The sequence below is a fragment of the Xenopus laevis genome, chromosome 8L, assembly GCF_017654675.1.
Source record: "Xenopus laevis strain J_2021 chromosome 8L, Xenopus_laevis_v10.1, whole genome shotgun sequence".
Lineage (NCBI taxonomy): Eukaryota > Metazoa > Chordata > Amphibia > Anura > Pipidae > Xenopus > Xenopus laevis.
In genome coordinates this window covers 68,908,408-68,932,293 of record NC_054385.1, presented here as the reverse complement: position 1 = coordinate 68,932,293, position 23,886 = coordinate 68,908,408, and the positions used below count along the sequence as shown (strand labels likewise).

Sequence of the window (23,886 nt, the reverse complement as noted above, 5' to 3'; positions counted from 1 at the left end):
TTGTTTTTAGATTGACCTATACTAGATATAATTATTTAACCAGTACTCCACTGAAATGGTTTTTACTTTTCTCAAAAAAAAGGGTAGTTTTATTTTAAATACAAGGGGGGGGGAAGCAGGTGTCACAGGACAGAGTCTGTCAGGTTGCACACAAAATTGTAGCCTAATTGTGCTGCAACCTGTCCTTACTTAACATAAACAGCAGAGAACAAAGAGGGTATATCCAGGCTAACCTTTATTAGAAGATACAAGTTGCATATGAAAAATAAAAATGGTGCTTCTTAAAAACACACAACCCAATTATGTCAGTAACCAAATACAAATTTACGATTGAAAATCTCACCAAAGTAAAAAAAAAAAAAAAAAGTATTTTGGATAAACAGTTTTAAAGACTCCACAAATATAGTGATATTCATGATATGGCAATGTTTCCTTGCCAAAGTTAACTACCCACAAAGAGAACTACATCATATCTGTATTAATTTAAAGATCATGATATCTCTACATAATAAAATGAGAACAAAGCAAACAAGAACTAAGCCTGAGCATCCACAATGCTGGAGAGAAATTATAAAAAAAACAAGTTGCTCTTGTAATAAAGGCAGTTGTCACCACTGAGTGTTAAGTTTATGGGACTTAGATATTTGGAAATTCAAATGTCAGATTGGCAGAACTCAAAAGACTGCTATGAATGTATCCTAGATATCCAAAAAGCTATAAAATACGTCACAAGTCCTTTCCAACTTGGCTGCAGTGCAAAGTCCTCCCAACAGCCATTGACTAGTTATTGCTGCCTGGATGTTTGTTGGTGAGGATTTTTTTGAACGGTAGTCACATGCCGGGTATTTTTTGGGGGAATTTCCTCTAGTGAACCTGCAATCTGAATTTTTTGGGAAACCACTATATAAGCAACAGTGATGATTACAAGCTCTGTATATTAGTGCATTCAGAACAGAAAATATTTGGCTAGAAAACTGTGTACAGAACAAGAACAAACCATGGCCATTTGCAACAACTCATGGTAAAGGAGTTATTCAAGTCTCAGATCCATTAATAACTGATAATCTATAGCCAGCACATAATAGCACAGTAATGCTATTGATATTTAGTTACACTCTTAAATAACACTCTTTATGGTGTGGATGTCGGATGTTCATTTTGTATAAACATGTACTTACTTTTATATAACCAGGAGGAAAAATAATAATCTAAGGCCAGTTAACTAAAATCTGTAAATCACGTGGTAGGTTCTGCCTACACGTCCCTCTTTAAAACAGGACACTTTTTTTTTTTTACAGATACAACTACGGAGTGTATTTAACTTGGATATTCAATTCTAGGTTTAGAGGGTGTAGGCATTGTTCATCAAGCATTCCTTGTCATCAATGGGGCTCCAAATGGCTCCGAATGCGGCTTCCTGTTGATTCTTCTTTGCCATCTTGACAAAGAACACAATCATGACAACAAGCAAGATCCCAGCCAGGATAGTAAGTAATACAGGCAGCACCACAGCTAAAAAGAGGAGACATATTGAAATTAGAACAAATAAATCACACATAACACTTTGGATCTATATGCATGATAATAACACTCTACTACAGACTAACTGGCTTAGTCAATGGCAGTAATTTCATTCAAAAGTTGTGTTAAAGGAGAACTAAAGCCTAACTAAAGAAGTAGCTAGAAATGTTGTACATTATGTTTTGGGCTTCTGTACCAGCCAAAGACAACCACAGCCCTTTAGCAGTAAAGATCTGTATTTCCAAAGATGCCCCAGTAGCTCTCCATTTTCCTTTCTACTGATTGACAGCAGCACAGAGCATGTGCAGTGACTTAATGAACTTAGGGACCCATTCACAATATACAGTACACATAGAATATAAATGTCACAATAAAAGGCCAATTAGTAATTAATACAGATAATCATGGCAGCACAGAAACCAGTGCAATTGGCATCAGAATTCAATAATCAGCCCTGTAACTTATATTACAGGCCAACCTCATTTTCTGCTTGATAATTTGCAACGACCCTTAAAGGAATTGTTCAGTATAAAAATAAAAACTGTGTAAATAGATAGGCTGTGCAAAATAAAAAATGTTTCTAATATAGTTAGTTAACCAAAAATGTAATGTATAAAGGCTGGAGTGACTGGATGTCTAACATGTCAGTCTGAACACTTCTTCCTGCTTTTCAGCTCTCTTGGTTTACACTGACTGGTTACCTTGGTTACCAGGCAGTAACCAATCAGAGAGGGGGGCCACATGGGTCATATCTGTTGCTTTTGAATCTGAGCTGAATGCTGAGGATCAATTACAAACTCACTGAACAGAAATGTACCACGTGGCCCCCCTTCAAGTCGCTGACTAACTCAGAGTTATAGAGCTGAAAAGCAGGATGTTGGAGTCTGGCTGTTTTATTAGACATCTGTTCACTCCAGCCTTTATATATTACATTTTTGGCTAACTAACTATATTAGAAACATTTTTTATTTTGCACAGTCTATCTATTTACCCAGTTTTTAATTTCACACTGAACTGTTCCTTTAAGCTTAGCTTCTCAACAGCTGCTTAGAGCCCACTGAGCAGGTGTCGAGATGGTGACCACCTGTGCCAAGTTTGAAGTCCTGGATCATTGCTGCTATTGAGAAGCTGAAACTTTAGGCTGGTGCAATCAATTCAGTATATAAAATATGGCATTTTAGCCATATTCATTTTTAGGGTTTACTCCATTCAGATCTAAAGCCAAGTAAAAGTCTGCTTCCCACCCCTTGTTATGCCCCCTTTCCAAGTCCCATATGTTATATTCTGCTGTTGGTGTATCTTCCCTAAAGGTCAGTCCACACGAGCAGATTCGGGGAGATTAGTCGCCCCAGTGACAAATCGCCTCTTCTTTGGGGCGACCATCTCCCTGGACTGCCTTCCCCCTGCCCTCCGCTGGCTAGCTTAGATTTCCGAAGTTTCCTAGTGAGGCATTTTAGCCAGCGGAGGGCAAGGGGAAGGCAGTTCGGGGAGATTGTCGCACCAAAGAAAAGGTGATTTGTCGCTGGGGCGACTAATCTCCCCGAATCTGCTCGTGTGGACTGACCCTAAAGCAGTAGGCCCTGCAGCTTTTAAGTGCAAGATGAAGTAGTGAAGCTGTGGAAAAGCAAGGAAGATAAATGTAAAATGCATTTAGACTGAAGATTATTTTGTAATGCAAAGGTCATCACTAAATGCCAGAAAGGAAGCAGGCAGCAGGGCACAATGGTAATACAAGTGGAGTGTGACTGGAGATCAACTAATGGGGTATATTTATCAAAGAGTGAATTTAGAGAGTGCCACAGTCCGCTAGAATGAAATTCCGCCACTCTCCATTAATTTCTATGGGATTTTTGAAAGGCGTATTTATCAAAGGCTGAACTTTCACCCATTGATAAATACTCTTTTAAAAATCCCATAGAAATGAATGGAGAGTGGCGGAATTTCACTCTCTAAATTCACTCTTTAATAAAAAAAATAAGTCTCACAGCAGCCGGGTGAGTAGGGCAGCGGACATGGTTTTCTTTAAAGCAAGTAAAAACAAGAAGACATATTTGGCACTAAAAGGGATTTAAGCACCTACTTATGTTCTAAGACATCTGAATAATATTGAGCTACACTTACCAGTCAAGGAGCGGTGAAGCACAGTTTGATCTGAAGTGTGATTATCTGAAAAACAGCAAAATCAAGAAGTATTAAAAAAAATTATCAGTAACCCAGGCTATAATGCTCAAATACAGTCAGATCTTGGCTTGGACAAGGCTTAAATGCTTAATGCCCAAAGACTAAGCACAGTTATTACCTGATCGTCCAACACAATTTTTCACACAGTCGTCCTTGTTAAGGTAATTGTTTTTGTTTCCACGGCATCCTCCATAAGTGAATGTAGCACAGGTGCCAGTTGTTGTATCGTAGTGCCAGCGAAGGAAAGATGCACGGCATGGACCAGTTAAACTTGCTGCTGCGCAGTACTCTAGCATCAAGAATCAAAGATATTTTATAAGGCTTAGCCCACCATAGCAGCATAATTGGGTTTTACAAAGGATTTGTGGGCATCCAAGCAAGTCAAAGCGTCGAGTTGGACATGGATGTTCCACAGCCCTGCTTTTCTTTTGTATGCACCAGTAGCTCCTGTTTTCTGAATTCAACATTAGCATTGGAAATTGCAGCAGGGGATTCTGAGACAATACTGCTTTTGGAAGACATCTAATTTCCCCTACCTACCCCTTAGCTAATCTGCCTTATGTTGGTTGAGCTGTGCTGTATGTACATCAATGTGATGAAACATGCAGATGAGTGGATGGGCCAATGAAATGTTTTATTATGTACCACCTTTTAATTACAATTCTCTGGTGTATGGTCTACAAGGGTCTACTAAAAAGTAATAAGACCCATATGTTTAGTATTTGTGGTCTAAACAAGAAATACACAACCAAAAAGTATGGCAAAAGCAAACAGTCTAATATATGAAATGTCAGCTTATAATAAAACAAAAGGCACTGCCAAAAAATAAATGCATAAGTATACAAACCGCTGTAGCTGCCAGTCTTTGGTGCTTGAACTTTTGCAGGTTCTGGTTTGGAAACTAAGGAAGGTGGAAAAGAAACAAAAATGAGTGCAGATAATGAAGACATTAAAAAAAGAAAATCTGTTGAAACCTGCTTTCATAGTGTTATTTGTTTTTCTTTAAAATATGACACTATTTAGTGATACAAGGGAGTGAAAATGCCATCTTTTTGCTTTTCACTCTACTGTGCATGCACAACCGGTACAAAGTAGAAGAAGATTCCCTTGTGTTGCTTGATCAGTAGTACTCCAGCCAGTGCAGTTTTCTGCTAACAGGAGCCCAGGGTATCAGGTAAGGGATTATAATTCAGTAACTAAGAAGATTCAGATGGCACACACATAGCAAAATGTGCTTAAACTTTGTGATCTGTGAAACTTTTGCTATGTGTGTGCCATCTGAATCTTCTTGGTTACTGCTGTATACATGGAACTGTTGAGCAGCAAAATTTCCCAGATAGAGCAAAGTACAAGGGATTATAATTATAATTATAGCCCACGTCTAGCACCCCCTTCCCCCAGCGATTTAACATTTCCTTCTCCTAGAAGGCCCTTAACAATGAAACTGCAACCTATATTAAAATAAACTAACACTCCTCTTTTGCCTTGTTTCTCCTTTCATTCAACTTCCAACTTCAAGACTTCTCTCAAACTTCCAGTCTGTGCGGTATTGGCAAAACTGGAATACACAGCTTTATGTACCAAGATGACATTAAAAAAGTAATGAGACATTTTAACTCACCAATACACCTGTCTCTGCACTCATTCTCAGACTTGTGGTTGTTCTCCGTGCCGTCACATCCACCATATGTGAAAGATACACAGGCCTGGGATTCAGCATCAAAGTACCAACGAGGGAAGGAAGCCCGGCAGTTGCCCACTACCCCTTTCCCAGAACAAGCTAGAAGTAAAGACAGGACATACCACCTTAAGTCCTAGTGATTACATTATCAAGCTATAAATTATCCAAAAGATTTCACATTTTTTTAGATTTTCTTTCAGTACAAGCACAATTATACTAATAATAAATAGTCAAGTATGTGGAAGTTGGACATAATGGTATGTTACTATTAGCAATTATTAGTAGTTATACAATTAATGAAGTGAAGCACTAGAGCAGGCTGAGAAGCAAATAAAAAATAAAATTCAGTGCATAACTAGCCTGCAGGCCTTAAACACTCCTGTTCTAAATATTTAAAAAAAACAAAACATGCATTGGCCCTTCATAAACACATTAAGGTCAACTTCATAGCTTGAAGCAGAGACATGTTGGCCTGGAACATAGTATTTGTACCTGGATAGAGAACTGGCTAAAAGATAGACTACAAAGAGTGGTGGTAATTGGAACATTTTCTAATTGGACCAGTGTTGTTAGTGGAGTACCGCAGGGCTCTGTACTAGGTCCCTTGCTTTTCAACTTGTTTATTAATGACCTGGAGGTGGGCATTGAAAGTACTGTTTCTATTTTTGCAGATGATACTAAATTGTGCAGAACTATAGGTTCCATGCAGGATGCTGCCACTTTGCAGATTGATTTGTCTAAATTGGAAAACTGGGCAGCAAACTGGAAAATGAGGTTCAATTTTGATAAATTCAAGGTTATGCACTTTGGCAAAAATAATATAAATGCAAGTTATACACTAAATGGCAGTGTGTTGGGAGTTTCCTTAAATGAGAAGAATCTAGGGGTCTTTGTAGATAACAAGTTGTCTAATTCTGGGCAGTGTCATTCTGTGGCTACTAAAGCAAATAAAGTTCTGTCTTGCATTAAAAAGGGCATTAACTCAAGGGATGAAAACATAATTTTGCCTCTTTATAGGTCCCTGGTGAGGCCTCATCTGGAGAATGCAGTGCAGTTTTGGACTCCAGTCCTTAAGAGGGATATAAATGAGCTGGAGAGAGTACAGAGACGTGCAACTAAATTGGTTAGAGGTGTGGAAGACAAATTATGAGGGTAGACTGTCAAGGTTGGGGTTGTTTTCTCTGGAAAAAAGGTGCTTGCGAGGGGACATGATTATACTTTACAAGTACATTAGAGGACATTATAGACAAATAGCAGGGGACCTTTTTACCCATAAAGTGGATCACCGTACCAGAGGCCACCCCTTTAGACTAGAAGAAAAGAACTTTCATTTGAAGCAACGTAGGGGGTTCTTCACAGTCAGGACAGTGAGGTTGTGGAATGCACTGCCGGGTGATGTTGTGATGGCGGATTCAGTTAATGCCTTTAAGAATGACTTGGATGATTTTTTGAACAGACATAATATCAAAGGCTATTGTGATACTAAGCTCTATAGTTAGTATATATATATATGGGTATATAGAATTTAATTAAAAGTAGAGAGGGGTGTGTGTATGGATGCTGGGTTTTTATTTGGAGGGGTTGAACTTGATGGACTTTGTCTTTTTTCAACCCAATTTAATTATGTAACTATACAGTATGCCATAAAACAGCATTTCCATGTCAGCATAATAGGAAGCAGTTGCCAGCAGTGAAAGATTAAAATAGCACTTATCTTAAAAATCATCAGGGACACCACCCGCCAGTCACTTGCCTATTTTGTTGCAGGCAGTCGGAAGGGTCTGGGGAGGGGGCTAGCATACAGCAGACCATGAAGTGTGGGCAGATAAGTGTTTTCAAACTAGCATTCTGCTCCCACTTAGTATTTGGCCACTGCCCCATACCGAATAGTTCCAAGATTAACTAGGATGGGCATGTCTGTTCCTAACTGACTTGGGTTACCCTTGCCTTATATAACTATATTTTCATGTCAGAGTAGAGGTTTGAAAAGACAGAAACGGATTAAAGCAGAATTAATTTCAACAAGGGATGCTGTAACTCATTTCTAGCCCATAGAAGACCATAGTTGTATCCAAGACAAGGCATACGGCTTTTGCTTGCACTGTATGTAAAATGTATGTATGTATGTATGTATGTATGTATGTATGTATGTATGTATGTATGTATGTATGTATGTATGCATGCATACGTGTAAAATAGTTCACAAAAAATAAACTTGTACACTGTCACTTTCTAATTTGTGGTGGCAGACCGTAAAGAAACAGCCCCATAGTTTATCAAGTCAAAGGGTTTCTGTACCTCTGGTCATAAAGAGCCTTAAACCCAGTTTCATAGCTAAATGGACTTTTCCCCATTAAGGATTTTGGCTGCCTAGACATTAAAAAAATATAAAACTAACAGAGACATAAAGAGGATGACATGGGCAGGCAAAAATATATAGCAGGGTGATCATCATCCCTGTTAATAGACATTAACTGGGAAAAAGTATAAGCCAGACTGGCAGCAAAATGTGTAAAAATGTATCTCTCTACCCACCTCCTATAATTATTTCCTAACTACATGTCTCAGAAAGTTCTGAGCTGTAAATAAGCATGTGAAAAGACATATTGGTTACCACTGGTAGGGTGGCAGAGTACTGAGGGAAAAATGAAGAGTGGAGGAGGTAAATTGGCTTAGAGGACACATGAATGAACCTACAGAAGAAAGTGAAAGGATAGTGAAATGCAGATTTTACAGATTCACAGGATTAAATATTGCATGATATGTAAAATAGAGCCTGAGCCTGGCAGTTACATACCCTGGTCCACATTTTCTTCAACCATACGTTTACTTGGTGACAATATATCATTGGACAGTTCAGCTGTAGGAAATAGAAACACAAAAATAGATTCTGCAACATACTCTTCTAGCTCAGGTATTGCAAATTTATTTATGTTGTCACTTGTTAAATATGTTTATCTAAAATATATGTTTTCTCTCTCTAATAAAAAAAAATGAGAGAGAGAGAGAGAGAGAGAGAGAGAGAGAGAGAGAAAGAGAGAGAGAGAGAAAGAGAGAAAGAGAGAAAGAGAGAAAGAGAGAGAGAAAGAGAGAAAGAGAGAAAGAGAGAAAGAGAGAGAGAGAGAAAGAGAGAAAGAGAGAAAGAGAGAAAGAGAGAGAGAGAAAGAGAGAGAGAGAGAGAGAGAGAAAGAGAGAGAGCGAGAAAGAGAGAGCGAGAGAGAACCTGACCTGAGAGAAAGAGAGAAAGAGAGAAAGAGAGAGAGAAAGAGAGAAAGAGAGAGAGAAAGAGAGAAAGAGAGAGAGAAAGAGAGAAAGAGAGAAAGAGAGAAAGAGAGAAAGAGAGAAAGAGAGAAAGAGAGAGAGAGAGAGAGAGGAGAGAGAGAAAGAGAAAGAGAAAAAGAGAGAAAGAGAGAAAGAGAGAAAGAGAGAAAGAGAGAAAGAGAGAGAGAGAGAGAGAGAGAGAGAGAGAGAGAGAGAGAGAGAGAGAGAGAGAGAGAAAGAGAAAGAGAAAGAGAAAGAGAGAGCGAGAAAGAGAGAGCGAGAGAGAACCTGACCCATGAGTAAACCAACGGTTTTGGCTATGTGAAGTTGAAATTAATGGATTATATTGACACTACCTGTGACTCCAGTGCATTTATTCATGCACTCCTCTTCGCCAATATGGTTGTTCAGATTTCCTTTGCAGCCACCATAAGTAAAATTTTGGCAGGTCTGGGTCTCTGGGTTGTACCACCACCTTTCAAATGCAGCTCTGCATGGTCCTGTGACAGCTTCTGGTAAGCAGAAATCTGGGGGAGAAAAGAAAAAGAAAGTTGAGACAGAGCATAGTTTACATCACTGAAAATCACGAAACAGCCCTAGATTTTGGAGACAGAATCGATATCCTTAATGCCTTAAAAACAGTGTCAAGACAGTATGTAATCTGCATGTTCAATGTAATTGTACAGCACTGTGGAATAGGTTGGCATTTTACAAATATATATTAATAATAAAAGCAGTGTTATTGATAGATGAGGAGTCAGTAGAAAGTAAGTATCTATGTGTGTTCACTCCAAAATCTCATCCTAATTAATTATTAACATAGGCTCCCAGGAGTGAGTAGCTAAGGATAAAACAGGCACTCATAAAATCTCACCCTGAATGGTCTTGCCACCCAGACATTGGTTTGGGCACCTCTACTGTTTGGGAAAACTGGTTTATTAAATAAACAGACCAATTGTTTTGCCAATGTCCTATCTGCAGCTTAGTGGTGCCCTCAAACAGCAAAAAAGGCAAATCTCTGCATATACATCTTGCCTCTATTGTGTGTCAATTACATTGCTCATTCACTGAGCAGCTGGAATGGCTTTTATGATAGCAATGAATAATACTATTGGAACGGAGATTCGAGTCCCTTTGCTTTTCTCAGTGGGTGGTGCACACACTGCCTGAAGTAAGAATTCAAGTCCCAGAATCCATCACTACACAGCAGAAGTAGGTGAGGATAGGGTTGAACGAAGGTCAACCTAAGGGGGCCCCCTTGAGGTCATACGTAAATTCTTTTGTACGATATTATTGATGAATCTATGGCCACCTTAATGGTAGGGGGCACACAACAGATTTCCCAGCCGTGTGCAGCTACACGGAGTAAAAGGGAAAGCATGTTCGTCTGATGTCTGCTCAGTGTAGCTGCAGGCTGACCCAGTGCTTGTCTGTGGAACTAGACAGAGCTGCAGATGGGAGTGCATACAAAATGCAGGCTGGAAATCTGGATCATCCGCCATGTGTGCACCTGCCTTAAAAAGGATTCGGTCATGATTTTTATGGTGTCGTTTTTATTTCTAAATTACACTGTTTACACTGCAAATAATTCACTCTACCATGTAAAATTGTATTCCTGAAACAGCAAGTGTTTGTTTTTTTTAATTTATAATATTGGTGTGTAGGCAGCCATCTCAGGTAATTTTGCCTGGGCATGTGCTTTCAGAAAGAGCCAGCACTTTAGGATGGAACTGCTTTCTGTAACTCAATGTAACTGAATGTGTCTCAGTGGGACTTGGCTTTTTACTATTGAATGTTGTTCTTATATCTACCAGGCAGCTGTTATCTTATATCAGGGAGCTGTTATCTAGTTACCTTCCCATTGTTCTGTTAGAATGCTGGGGGGGTGATCGCTCCAACTTGCAGTACAGCAGTAAAGAGTGAATGAAGTTTATCAGAGCACAAGTCAAATGACTGGGGTCAGCTGGGAAACTGACAATATGTCTTGCCCAATGTTGGATTTCAAAATTAAATATAACAAATGTTTGTTCTTTTGAGAAATGGATTTCAGTGCAGAAGTCTGCTGGAGCAGCACTATTAACTGATGCATTTTGAAAAAAACATTTTCCCATGGCAGTATCCTTTTAAGGATGAAGTCAATGTGAGACAAATCGGTGATTCCTTTTTTCATGTCCAAAACATCTTCACATGACAGCACTACAGAAAACAAATAAGCAGGAATCAGGAAGCAAAATACAGACAAATAGGACACAAGAATTTCATCTCTGAAACACTAAAGGTGGCCAGATATCGTATGAAACTTCAGTGCGTGTATGGCGAAAGACAAGCCGACAGATATCGGTCGGCTCGACGATCGGCCAAGTCTAAAAGAACACCGCCCAGAGTTTACTGCTGAATTGTCAGATACAGGTAGAAATCTATTGTTTCTACCTGTATATCAGGCAATTCAGCTCTAAATCTCTAGAATGAAAATGTACAATCTTTCAAAAGTTCTTAATTGTTACGCGTATGCCCACCTTAACACTCCGTGCATTCTAAAGAGAAAGTGCAGTCACCACTACTGAAACCAACACAATTAGCCATTCCCAGTTCTGGCAATGGAAAGCCTGCCATGGGTGTTTGAAACACCAAAGACAAAGCAAGCAATCTCAGTTTTTCACCTCACACAAAGGGTCAATACAAAGAGCTGCATTGGTCTTGCAAACAAACCTCATAGAACTGGAACACACATAAAACATTATGTAAAGCTGAGCTATGCCAGTTACAGAAATTGCAGCTCCAATAAACATAAATCAGGAGAGTCTCTGACCTATAATTCCATCACAGGGCAGTAACATTTAACAGAATGATCTCAAGACTAACTATACTAAAAAACACAAATTTGTGTTGGTGGGGGATTTAAACACAGTGCTTCCTGTAAAATCACATTCAGGCAGATGGCGTTTCACAAGACAGGTTAGACTGGTTTTAGAGTGCCTAGATCGCATAGGGACAATTCAGAAAAGGGAGAGGCTGTCACAAACATGTACAGTGTACTTTTACAAAAGGCAACTTTATAATCATGTAAGGGCTAACAAATGTTCACAATAGTGCTGATGATAGTTTCCAAAAATATAGACCCACCGACCTGGGGTGTTTGACCCTCCAGAACAGATCACCACTCAGAATGCCCTTGTCCAGGTCACGGATAATAATACTACCAAAGATAATGGCAATGACATAGAAAATACCTTGCCATAGGAGATTCTGCGAACTGCGTTTATGAATTGCGAGTGTTTTAGCAAAGGTGATTCGGACTATTGCTCTTGCAAGGTGTTTTCTGACAATTTGTGGCCATGAACAAATGCGGATGACAAAATGACCCATGTGTCATTGCCCAAACACAGGGCATTTCAGTGTAGGTGTTTTGATCCCAATTAACTGTGTGCATTAGATTATAGTTCACCATGGTGAAAAAACATCATTATAGGATAGGAATATCTCAAGCCAATTAAACTTGGTGTTGTTCCTCATCTATAGAGAGAGATTGCTATCATTAACCAATCTTTATATATGAATACAATGCCCATCTAAATTTATATTGGACTAGTGTTCAAAATTCTAATTTTATTTGCGTATTCCACTCACCCCTGTTACACGATGACCCGGGTGTAAAAACCCCAGATCCCACGCTTCTGGGTTCACAGACAGCTGAAGGTGTGGTGCAATTAAAGATGAAGTTGGCAAGCATTTCGTATCCACTCGTGAAATTAAAACAGATGAACTTTATTTCAAACAAATTTCAATCTAACGTCTTGACGCGTTTCGTATCACAGCCATAACCACCAGCCTATGACTACGTATTGTGGATACGAACGCGTCAAGACGTCTGATGTTTTTAACTTGTTGAAATAAAGTTCATCGTTTTTAATTTCACGAGTGGATATGGAGTGCTTGCCAACTTCATCTTTATAGGATAGGAACATGTATTTTCTGCTAAACATGCAACAGTACGTACATTTTCCGACACTTGGAATCTTGGCTATATTTAAAGAACATAAATACGTTTTAAAGCTCTAGAACAACACCTATTGTTTAAATGAATGCATTATGGAAAATCTTTTACAGGGTAAAAAAAAAAAAAAAAAAGGAGGAGAAAGGTTAAGCAAAGTAAGCAAACCTAGCTATAATATCATAAAAACAAAAATTCTGGGAATGTCGCAGTGTGCTAGTTTAGGGTCTTTTCACTAGCGAAAAAAAAATATTTGCATTAAAGTCTAAAATATAATTTTCTCTCTCAATATTGTCTGTATTGAGACCTTTCGAACAGGTACTGCATCAATACCCCAAAGCAGACCTCACTTCACCCAATGGAATTTTTAAATCCCGTCCAATATATGTCTGGATGATTTTGGCCAGACATAAATCCAACAGGCCACCATACAAAGGCTGATAAGCTTCTAAAGCTGGCCATAGACGCAAAGATCCGATCGTACGAATCAACGTACGATCGGACTTTCCCATCTCCCGACCCTCCACTAACCATTCAGATCAAAGTCCTTACCATTCCGATCAAATAAGAACAGATCACCCAATGTTCTGCCCCTGACAGCAATCGTACGATACTTATGTCTGACAACACTAGTGACAGTCTCCCTCTGAAAATCGTACGATTGGCAATACACGCAGAGATATTATCGGCAGGCGACAGAAATTTTCTAACCTGTCCGATCGACCAAACGACCGATCTCCGACGGACGAAAAATGTCGGGACTCTCCACACACGGTCCGAAAATCGTACGAATCCACGATTCGTACGATCGGATCTTTGCGTCTATGGCCAGCTTTAGTCTGCAGGGGCCAAGTTACCAGCTATTATCTGCCTGTGACTGGGCAGCTTTATATGCACTATACTGAAAGAGTGCTAAGATGTGGAATACACAGTATCGAATTGAACCGGAAAATAACACTGCACCCTGGAAAAAAACAGATTCACTCCTAAACATGCTAATCCATTACACTCCTATTTAGGAAAATCCATTAGACCAAAACTAAATGCTCATGTAAATCAATAATTCAGAGGGAACCAAAAAGCAAGTATTGTCAAATTAAAACCTGCCATGTAAGTTTACATCATTTTCTACTCCTTCAGCATACGCTGGGATCGCAGAGAGGTTTCTTAAAGGAAATCATGTTCACAAGAGATGCTATTATCATTATTATGACTGGGGGCGCCATTTATTCTACCCTGGCACACGTGAAAAAATTATACTGCCCATGTTTCTGAACGATAAATCTTTAAATGATAAGTAAACCTTTAAAATAAGTGCATATAAAATTTATGAGGGGGCTATTCTAAGCATTTTTGCTATGTACATTCATTATTTATTTTCTATTCCATGATATTAAGGGATACATGTACTGTTAATATGAATGAATTTTGTTACAACAGCACCACCTGCTGGTTAGTTTCCCACCAGTCTGACCACCAAGTAGTCAAGGAAGTTGTCAGGAGAAAGAAAGAGACTGCTCTGATGTTCTTCTGCTTAGGAAAGATGTAAGAAAGGTTTCTATTTTTTTTCTAAGCAGAAGAACATCAGAGCAGTCTCTTTCTTTCTCCTGACAACTTCCTTGACTACTTGGTGGTCAGACTGGTGAAAAACTGACCAGCAGGTGGCGGTGTTGTAACAAAATTCATTAATATTTACAGTACATGTATCCCTTAATATCTAGGAATGAGAAAGAAATAAATGAATGTACATTACAGACATGCTTAGATTAGCCCCCTAATCAATTTTACATTCACTTATTTTAAAGGTTTACTTATCCTTTAAGCTTTAATAGCTACATAATGAAATCTGAAAAATTACTTTTTTGGCCTGTGGAGTTTCTCCACCTGAATTCTACCGGGAGAGGACACATCAATTGAGACCCATGAGCACAGTAACTGACTCTGATGCCATCTTCATAATCTGTCCTTTTAGTGCAAAGATAGGCAGAATCGGCATACTCACTGCTAGTGTAGAAATGCCATGTGTGAAAGGGGTCTTGACATAACACTATATGTAGGTAGTCATAGTGCTTCTACAATCAGATAACATTGCTCCTATAACTCTTCCATTCCATAAAAGCCCTGTGCTTGAAGAGGAACGCCACTGAACGTCTTTTTTTTTTTTTTTGACGCATGAAAGAAAGTATATATGGAAAAGTTGCTAAATTGATTACATCAGTTGAATCTTCAATGGTTCAATGATTTTTTAAAACTTTTTTTTAGTGTAATTGCTATTAAAACAGTATTTGTTGACGTCTTTCTTTACATTAACAAGTAACTCGTGCATATTAGAAAGTACCTTAGAATTACTCTCTTCCGTTATGTATATAAAATGAAAAGGTTTTATATAAAAAGGTATAAATAATATACATTTTAAGGGAGGTTCATATTAACAAACTTAACATGAGGTTAGACATTTTTGCAAGATTTGCCTTTGTCATCATTATGTGCCTTTCTATACTGGCAACATTCCAAAACACTAAAATCCTCTCTGTTTGCCAAGTTTATAGGGTACAACTTTTGCTATAAAACAAAAGTGGCGCAGAGGTGATGCCTTTATTGGCTAACTAAGATGATTATCATGGCAAGCTTTCAGGTCCTTTTCCAAGCCTTTATTTGCCAGGGTAAGCGACATTGGTAACCAAAATGTAGATATATTGTAAGGCTCTGTGTTTGTTGTTTTATTCTTTATCTTTCTGTTCAGGCCATCTCTTCTACATCTTCCACTCCATCTGGCTCTTTAGTAGGGTATGTGTAACCAGATAAAAGTTTACATTCTGACTGCAGAACAAAATCCTCAAAAAAATAAAGACCAACAGAACAGTCTGATGGTTTATGAAAGTAGTAGAATTAAGCGGGAGCACTGAAATACTAATCCTCTTGCTCCGACTGTGTGTGTTGTGAAACATGATGAAATGAATCTCACTGCAAAGGAAGGGTGGAGTGCTGCATAAATGTGTTACAAAGCTTGGAAGGCAATTTGCCCCAGTGCCGTAACTCATAGCATAGGTAGATTGGCTTTAATTTTTCTACCTGCTTTTGGTTGCAGTGGTGAGCCAAGTCAGCCGGGTGCCCTAGGCAACCTGGCTGGCCGGTTCTCTGCCCCACCTCATGTGTGCAATTGGCCTAGCGTGCTACCGACCTGCTTGCCACACAAGTCAGCGTGCACACTGACGACCCAACGGTGCAGTGAAAAACTGGCAAGCAGCGAGTGTTCGGAACAGGGATGGGCAGCAGAAGAGGTACATCTGGCACCCCGCTACCGCTGTGCCCAAGGTACATGCTTTTCTGCCTATCCCTAGTTCTGGCCCTGGTTGGTTGCTACAAGTTATAGCACTAGAAAATATTTAACGCCTTTGATTGTAAATTCTTTGAGCAGGGCCCTCTGTTACAACATTATTTTAAGACACTTGTTTGCTATAAAAGCAAAGCTCTGTGTAACAGTAGCTTTAAAACACATGAAAAAAAATCTGTCACCTTCCCATACAAATGTCCTTGCTTATACTAGAAAAGCCTCAGCAGCACAAAGCCCTATGTGATAGGGCACTCAAATCATTCTCAACAGCACAGTCTGTACCATTCAACTCAGTCTCTGCAGCATTAGGCCAATCTTCTGTCTCTGTATGACCTCAGCTCTCACTCCCACTCCTTCTGGAGTAATATGGTCGCTCCCAAATGCAGCATTTGGGAATCTTGCACATGCCCGTCAGTTTGTACTGCAACACTGGGAGGACAAATAACTCTGAAGCAAGTGCAGTAGGATTTCTGATGCATCTATGACCAGGCAAGTGTCAATTCAGGAAGTGCTGGGGCAAAAAAATGGCTGCCGGGAAGACCAAAGCTGGAGCTAATGTTCAAGTGGTTAAATAAAATGTATTGGTTTAGGTTGCTTTTTACATATTGCAAATGTTACTGGTGCTTTCAGACAACTGCTATTTTACTCTGTAGGATGGGGCTTGGAAGGACACATGGAATCCAACATGTGTGCATAGGACTTAGATCAATGGCAAATAGAGAGAGTTTTATCTGCAGCTTCTCTCCAATAGAAAACAGTAGCAGCAGTCAAAATACCCTGTGTGTGTTAACCAATATTCTTGTCGTATATTTCAGTTGTGACAGATAAAAAGGGGATGTTTTGATGGCCATTATTCTTGGCCCTGTGCACAATTAACCTTAGCCTACATGAAAATGTGCTTGTTTGGCAGATCTCTGTCCGATATGGCTACCTTGTGTTGAGTGATATTGTGCCGAGGCATTTTTAAGTGAGAATTTAAATTGATACTGTCACTTTCCTACCGAAGAATTAAAAGGGACACCATAAAATGGTAATTTTGCCAGAAAACAATGCACATGGTTTAACACAGGGGTGCCCAAACTTTTTGCAACGAGGGCCAGATTTGGTGAGGTGAAAATGTGTGGGGGCCGACCATTCAGCCTGACATTCTTTGAACCATTAACATTAAATTACAGGAATCGAGTAATCGTAGCAGTAATATTAAGGCACATTAGTGAAATGATCTGCCACTTGGTCTTTACTGCTGCCTGTGTGCTGAAGGTGTTAGCAATAGACATGTACTGGAACGTAGTGACGCCATACTTCTTTAGTTTACTGTAATGGCACGTCAGTACGTCTATTGACACCTTCAGCCCTAAAGAAGTATGTGAAGATAGTGCGTCTCTACGTGCCAGTATGTGTCTATTGCTAACACCTTCAGCACACAGGCAGCAGTATAGACCAGATCATTTCACTAATGTGCCCAAATATTACTGCTATGGGATTCCTGGGGGACCTCATTATTATTAATTTCACGATGGAGGCTGAGGGCCAGTGTCAATTTGAAAAATGGCCGCACTTTGGACATGCCTGGTTTAACAAGATCAGTGCTGCTTTTCTGGTTGCACAAGTTATGAGTCATGATCAGTCCCACAAAAAAAAAGTCAATGGCCTGGAATCCCCAGGAATTTCTAGAAAAACTAAATAATGAAAGAAAGTAAAAGATAAACATATATTCTCCCTTTCCATTGAATAGAAAAGAATAATGATGGTGAATGTCAATGCCTCTCCTCCTAGGATCTGCACACCAAGAGGGGTCACTGGTTTCCTGACCTGTGCATTTCATTTAGCCAGTCGCTCGGGCCTGTACAAGTTCTCTACTGCCTCATGGTGAGGGAACATTTCGTTTATGGTGCTGGGGTAAGGGAATAATTGCACGTTAAATCAGGGGCGTAACTACAGAGGAAGCAGACCCTGCGCCTGCAGGGGGGCCCAGGAGGTATAAGGGGCCCCATGAGGCCCTAATTAATAAACCATTACAATATATATTGGTAAAACAGGGCAACCTCTCAATATGTTGGGGGCCATAAAATTAATTTGCTGTGGGGCCCAGTAACATCTAGTTACGCCACTGCGTTAACTGCTGTTAGTTATATTACCTTTCTGGGTGGGTGTTGGCCCAATGTCATTTTTGCGAAAACTTCTGGCTCCTTCTTTGTTCTTCAGCTCACACATGTTGAAGCCACTGTACATACAGCTGATCAGTTTGCAATTTCCCTCGGACATCTCAGCCAGTTCGCAGCGCTCGGTGGAACAACAAAGATCCCAACAGTCCTGCTCGGAGTTGGCGACCCGTGATGAGTCTAGCTCAATCATTAGCTGCCGAGCCGGTGTACCTATCGCAGGCAGACCAACCCCATCCAAGACCTCGTATCCATCACATGCTGGCTGCTGCTGTGCCAGCGCCAAAGGGAACATAAGCAGCAGGAGGCCACCCAACCACACCGCCATTACTATGGGATCCGCGTAGGCGGGCTGTACAAGACGAATGGAGTCCGCAGATTGGTTTCTGAGGCCCGTTTGTTTATCTCGGTCTGACCGGAAGACACGAATCAGTACCCGGTCCTGAAGAAATAAGAGGCGGCTCACTTACGGAAATGCAGTCACCACCAAACGCTGTTCTATGTGAAACTTGGTAGAGCGTTTGATCAATAGTTCAGAATTCTGCGCAACAGCCCGACTTCCTCCAACTATTCTTTACTCACGGCTCCAGTTCCTATCTCTTTCGGAATCCGTGACGTCACACGCAGGTATATTAGCGCCCCGCCCCCCTACACAGGTGATGCACAAGTAGCCGACTGGCAGCTTCCTGTTTACCTGCTGGGTTACTCCGCCTCCTTAAACTGCTCATAGAAAACTGGTTTCGGTTAGTTGGAGGGCGGGCGGATTAGGTTTCAATGTCCCAGCAGGTGCTTTGTTACAAGTGTGTCATCAGATGTGGGACTAATCTGCTACACATTAACTCAAAGTGCCACCGGGAGTATCCGTCTGTCCAGCAATATGATTTATCAGTTATGTACAGATACATTGGTACGGACCGCACGAATCACTTACGCTTCACTCTCTGATAGATTCCTACATTTATTTAGGGCAAGAGTATCTCATACACAAACATACACTTATTCAGTGCTTAGGATGCAAATGTGCTTTTATAATGGCAAATGTAATGTTTTTGTTTCGTACTCCATTAATAAGTAAAACAAATGAAGAATCATAGCTGTTAAGTCGATGACATTATACTGGTATGGGACTGGGACCTGTTATCCACAATGCTTCTTCATACCTTAAAGGTGGCCATACACGGGCAGATAAAGCTGCCGATATCGGTCGTTTGGACCGATTTGACAGCTTATCTGCCCGTGTATGGGGGCTTCCGACGGGTCTTCCCGATCGATATCTGGCCACGATATCGATCGGGAAGGTTTGATTTTTAACCGACCGACCCGTCGGAGCCCCTTGGTGCATCGTAATTCGATCGTTCGGCCGTACGCCCGAACGTTCAAATTACCCCCGATATAGCCATGCCGTTAGTGGCATATCGGGGAAAGATACGCTCGTTTGGCGATGTCGCCAAACGAGCGGATCTTTGAGTCTATGGCCACCTTAAAGGAACAGAAACATCTAAAAAAAAAAATCGTTAATATACAACGAAAAAATAACACCAAGACAAATTAAACTTTAAAAAAGCAAAGCCTTTATTAAGAAATAACTCCACTTCCTGTCCTCTTCAGAAAAGGCGACAGGGCGACCATCCATTCTGCGGCTCTTGATTTCTCCTCCCTGGCTATTCACTGACAGCGTGCCCTCTGCCCCCATCTCATACTCCAGCTCTTCTTCATCCTCCCAGGAGCAGCAGTAGGAATGCAATGTCGGCGGGCTCCCCATTGGATTCACAAGAGGTGCAGGAAGGTAGAGGAGGGCAGTGCGTCCATTCCTGCCTTGCAGAACCGGTGCCGATACCTACTCCTCCTCCTGCGCTGCTGCCGGCAGGGTGTTAGTGTTCAGCGTGGAACTTTGGTTGAATGCTGTGTTAGGGCAACAATTGTGTTCCTTATATTAGCATGGAGTCCAGGAGAGGGGCCACATGGAGGGGCCACATGGAGCACTGAGCAGCTAACTCCAGGTCAGTCACAATAGAGCCACCTGGTCGGTTATGTGCAGGTCCGGGAAGAAAAGGATGTTCCTGGCCCAATTCACAGTAACTAGAAAATCATGTAAATATTAAATAAACCCAATAGGCTGGTTTTGCTCCCAATAAGGATTAATTATATCTTAGTTTGGATCGAATACAAGCTACTGTTTTATTATTACAGAGAAAAAATAAATCATTTTTAAAAATTTGAATTATTTGGATAAAATGGAGTCTATGGGAGACAGCCATTCCATAATTCCTGGGTTTTCTGGATAACGGATCCCATACAGTACAGGTGTACTGGGAAATGAATAGTGAGCCTACACATGTAAATGAGGCTCAAGATATAAGGGCTCATTTTTGTCAGCACGTGCAGTGGGTATAGTGCTCGTGGTTTTTTCCCCATAATGCAGAATTTTTCTCAGAATTTCAGTTTTTGTTGCAATTTAAAGTCATTTAGCGGAAGTCCATCTGGCATCATTTCTATTCTGTGTGCAAAATACATCTGTGCCAGATATTTTAGGCATAAGTGTTTTTGATGCTGGGGCACAAATTGAACTTTGGCGTCTGGTCAGAAGTTGTTGGTAGCTCCAGGGTTGCCCTGAGCTAGCAGGTCCAGCAATAGTCGATTCAGAATGGAAGGCAGGAATGACAGTGTTTTTACATCAGGTCTGGACTGGGAATCAAAATAGGCCTTTCAGGTACACAGAGGCCGAAACAGCAAACACAGTGGCTCAAACAGCCCCCTATCAGTCCAATAAAAAGGGAATGTCTATGGCCACTTATAGCAGCCCCTCTGGCATTTGCCAGAACCCACAGATTGTCAGTCCGGGCCTGTTTTGCATGCAGAGAAATTGCAGGGACTGCCACTTTTGGACATAAATAAGACCAATAGTGTTCCGATGAGCAAGGGAGGCGTGTACTTTATACCTGCCACTGACCAGGCATATGTTGTACAGGGATGTGTTTGTGCATTGCACCCTGTGTGCTTAATTCAAAACCTACTTGCAACTGAAGCCCATCTAAATAATTAACCATGTACTGCCCACTTCATACTTACACTGGTGCAATTCAGTAGAATTCTGAATGCTGCACAATGCTTTGTGTCTCCTTTAGTAAACGTGGCCTACAATGGGCAAGTGGTTCAAGGGGATAGTAATGATATGTAATGTCAGCAGTATACTTAGAACTGCCATGTGGATGAAACAATACAAGAATTAGTAGGACAAAACATGACTGTCTAAAAAACCATATAGATCTCAAAACTATCATAAATCTGTAAACAAATGCTAAACATTACGATTATTATTATGTATTTATAAAACACCATCATATTCTACAATAAATGGGTTTATGCATTAAAGATACAAGAATACATATAAAATAACTAATAACCAGTACAAATGTAAACAGGGCCCTGCCTAAAAGAACTTACAATCTAAAAATTAAAAATACATAATTGATATAGCCAGTTTGCTTATAAATTGAAATAAACTTTGTAACTACAATACAATATAATATACCTGTTGATGGCTAAAGTACTTAAATAGATCATCATAACATAATGCAAATATAATAGGAAATACAGAGTATGAAAGATGGAATCCACTGCTAAACAATACTATCAGATGATTTTACAATGCCCGTATAGACAACTCAGCAGTTACAATAACATTGTTAAATACCAATGAACATGAGTAACACAGGATATTTGAATAAGCACACTTCTAATCTGTAAGCAGTGCTAGGTATTTTGGTACCCAAAACATTGGTTCCCCAACGCTGAGAGACTGAATGCATACAAAATGATGCATTAATTATGAAACTTTAAATTTTCCACTTTTCAATTTCTGGTTCTTCTCTCACCTCCATTTGTTTTTGGGAATGTGTTTTGTTAGGCTTGTCTTCCCCTTTCCTCTTTCTCCTCCATCACTTTCTTTTTCTACTTTTTTCCTTCCACCATGTCCCATGTGCTTTTCCACCCACTTCTAACCCATATCCCCATGCTTTAACTGCTCCTCCCCTTTTATCTTAATTTCTATGTACTCGTATCCCCTCTTTACCTCTCTCTCTCTCGTTCTCATTCTGCCAGTCTTTGCACCCCTTTTCCAACTAATAATCTCCCTCCCTTATTGTAACGATCGCCGCCCGGAGCAGGCCCAGGAGCTCCGGGCGGCGCGTCCATCTTCGCCGGCGTCGCTCCCAAAATGGCGGCGCCCATGGCCGCCACGTGGGGTAGCGGCGGCCGGGCGATGACGTCAGCGCGCCGACGTCGGCGCAAGAGCGTCAATGACGTCAGAATGGCGCCAAATTTGAATATAAAAACTCCAACTAGACGCCAGAATGGCGCCCAAGAATAGGATTACTTTCCTGAAGCATATCCTGGGTTTCCTGTGTGCCTTATTGCCTAATATTGTTCCTGCCTTGTATCCTGACCCTTTGCCTGGACTTTGGACTTTGATTGTATTCTGCCTGCCTGTGAACTCTTGCCTGATCCTGACTATTCTCCGTTTAACCCTTTGGATACCGCGACCTTGTTCCCTCAAGAGGGCTTCCTCCTTGATCCAGACAACCTCCCTGGAGGGAGCTCCCGGCTCCCTGACATTATTCTTGGGCCATGGATCCTTCTGAGGAAGCCACACCTCATGTCGGACGAGCGCTCCGCGGACTGGCATCCCGCATGGAGGACTACGAAAACCAGCAGGTTCGCATTGGGCAAGCACTCGATGTCCTGCTGGCTCAAGTGCCTTCTGCGTCCTCCACTGCTCCACCTACTGGGGATCCCCCAGGGCGGCAGCCCCCACGAACACAAGCTACCCGACAGGTGAGCCTCGCATTCCTCCTCCCCCTCGTTTCAGTGGGGACCCACAAGCCTGCAGAGGATTTGCCACGCAATGCCAAATTCAATTTGAGTTCCAACCCACACAGTTTCCAAGCGAGCGTTCCAAGGTGGGGTATGTGATGTCTCGATTGGAAGGCAAGCCACTGGAGTGGGCAACGTCTCTTTGGGAGAAGAATTCCCCGCTGACTTTTGATGTTAAAGACTTTCTCCAAGCTTTTCGTATAGTCTTTGATGCTCCAGGTCGGGTTACGAACGCCCCTGCCCGTCTCTTGCAGCTCCGGCAGGGAAGCCGCAGTGTCAATGAGTATGCTATAGACTTCCGAACACTGATGGCGGAGACTTCCTGGTGTGATGACGCTTACAAGGCTGTATACTACCAAGGCCTATCCATCCGCATCAAAGATGATCTCGTCTCCAGAGAGACTCCTGACACCCTGGAAGGGTTGATCGCTCTATCCATTAAGGTGGACACTCGTCTCAGAGAGCACCAGGTGGAGAGAGAGCGCAGTAGACGATTTTCTCCCATGTTGGCCCCTCGCTTTCAAAGGCCGATTCTGCAAACACCCGCTGTTCCTGTGACCCATGTGTCGACGTCTCCCTTGGAGGAACCCATGCAAGTAGGAAAGACTCGCCTCTCCGAGCAGGAAAGACTCCGAAGACGTATGGCAGGTCTCTGTTTATACTGTGGTGGGCATTCCCATTTTGCCAACGCCTGTCCTGCCAAAGCCAAGAGTTTTGTACCCCGAGGTATGTCTCAGGTTTCTTATGTAGGGGGCATCACTCGAGGTTCTCTGGAGAAGTATCAAGAAAATTCACGCAGGCTTCTCCTTCCTTTGCAGATTCACCTGGCAAGTAAGTCTATCTTCGAAAGGGCCTTCCTCGACTCCGGAGCGGATGGCAATTT

At 41.2% G+C, this 23,886-nt stretch overlaps 1 protein-coding gene across 3 annotated transcripts; it reads right to left on the bottom strand.

Annotated features, from left to right (window-relative positions):
- Positions 1 to 217: 217 nt before the first annotated feature.
- On the bottom strand, positions 218 to 18,906 carry spint2.L (serine peptidase inhibitor, Kunitz type, 2 L homeolog). Of its 3 annotated transcripts, XM_018229205.2 has the most exons (8): positions 18,108 to 18,906; positions 9,001 to 9,171; positions 8,181 to 8,243; positions 5,324 to 5,482; positions 4,550 to 4,603; positions 3,821 to 3,991; positions 3,643 to 3,687; positions 218 to 1,512 (listed from the first exon to the last, which is right to left on the bottom strand). In XM_018229205.2, the coding sequence occupies exons 1-8, from the start codon at positions 18,457 to 18,459 to the stop codon at positions 1,343 to 1,345; spliced, it is 1,185 nt and encodes a 394-aa protein (XP_018084694.1). In that variant the 5' UTR covers positions 18,460 to 18,906; the 3' UTR covers positions 218 to 1,342. The 3 variants fall into 3 exon arrangements, with proteins under 3 accessions (XP_018084694.1, XP_018084696.1, XP_018084695.1); XM_018229207.2 differs by lacking the exon at positions 3,821 to 3,991; XM_018229206.2 differs by lacking the exon at positions 8,181 to 8,243.
- Between the last annotated feature and the right edge of the window lie 4,980 nt (positions 18,907 to 23,886).

Coding starts and splice junctions, on each gene's coding strand:
- spint2.L (XM_018229205.2), bottom strand. CDS start 18,459: ATGGCGGTGTGGTTGGGTGGCCTCCTGCTGCTTATGTTCCCTTTGGCG. Junction 9,172..18,107: donor GCCAACACCCACCCAGAAAG/GTAATATAACTA, acceptor TTTCTCCCCCAG/ATTTCTGCTTACCAGAAGCT. Junction 1,513..3,642: donor GCTTCACCGCTCCTTGACTG/GTAAGTGTAGCT, acceptor TCCTCTTTTTAG/CTGTGGTGCTGCCTGTATTA.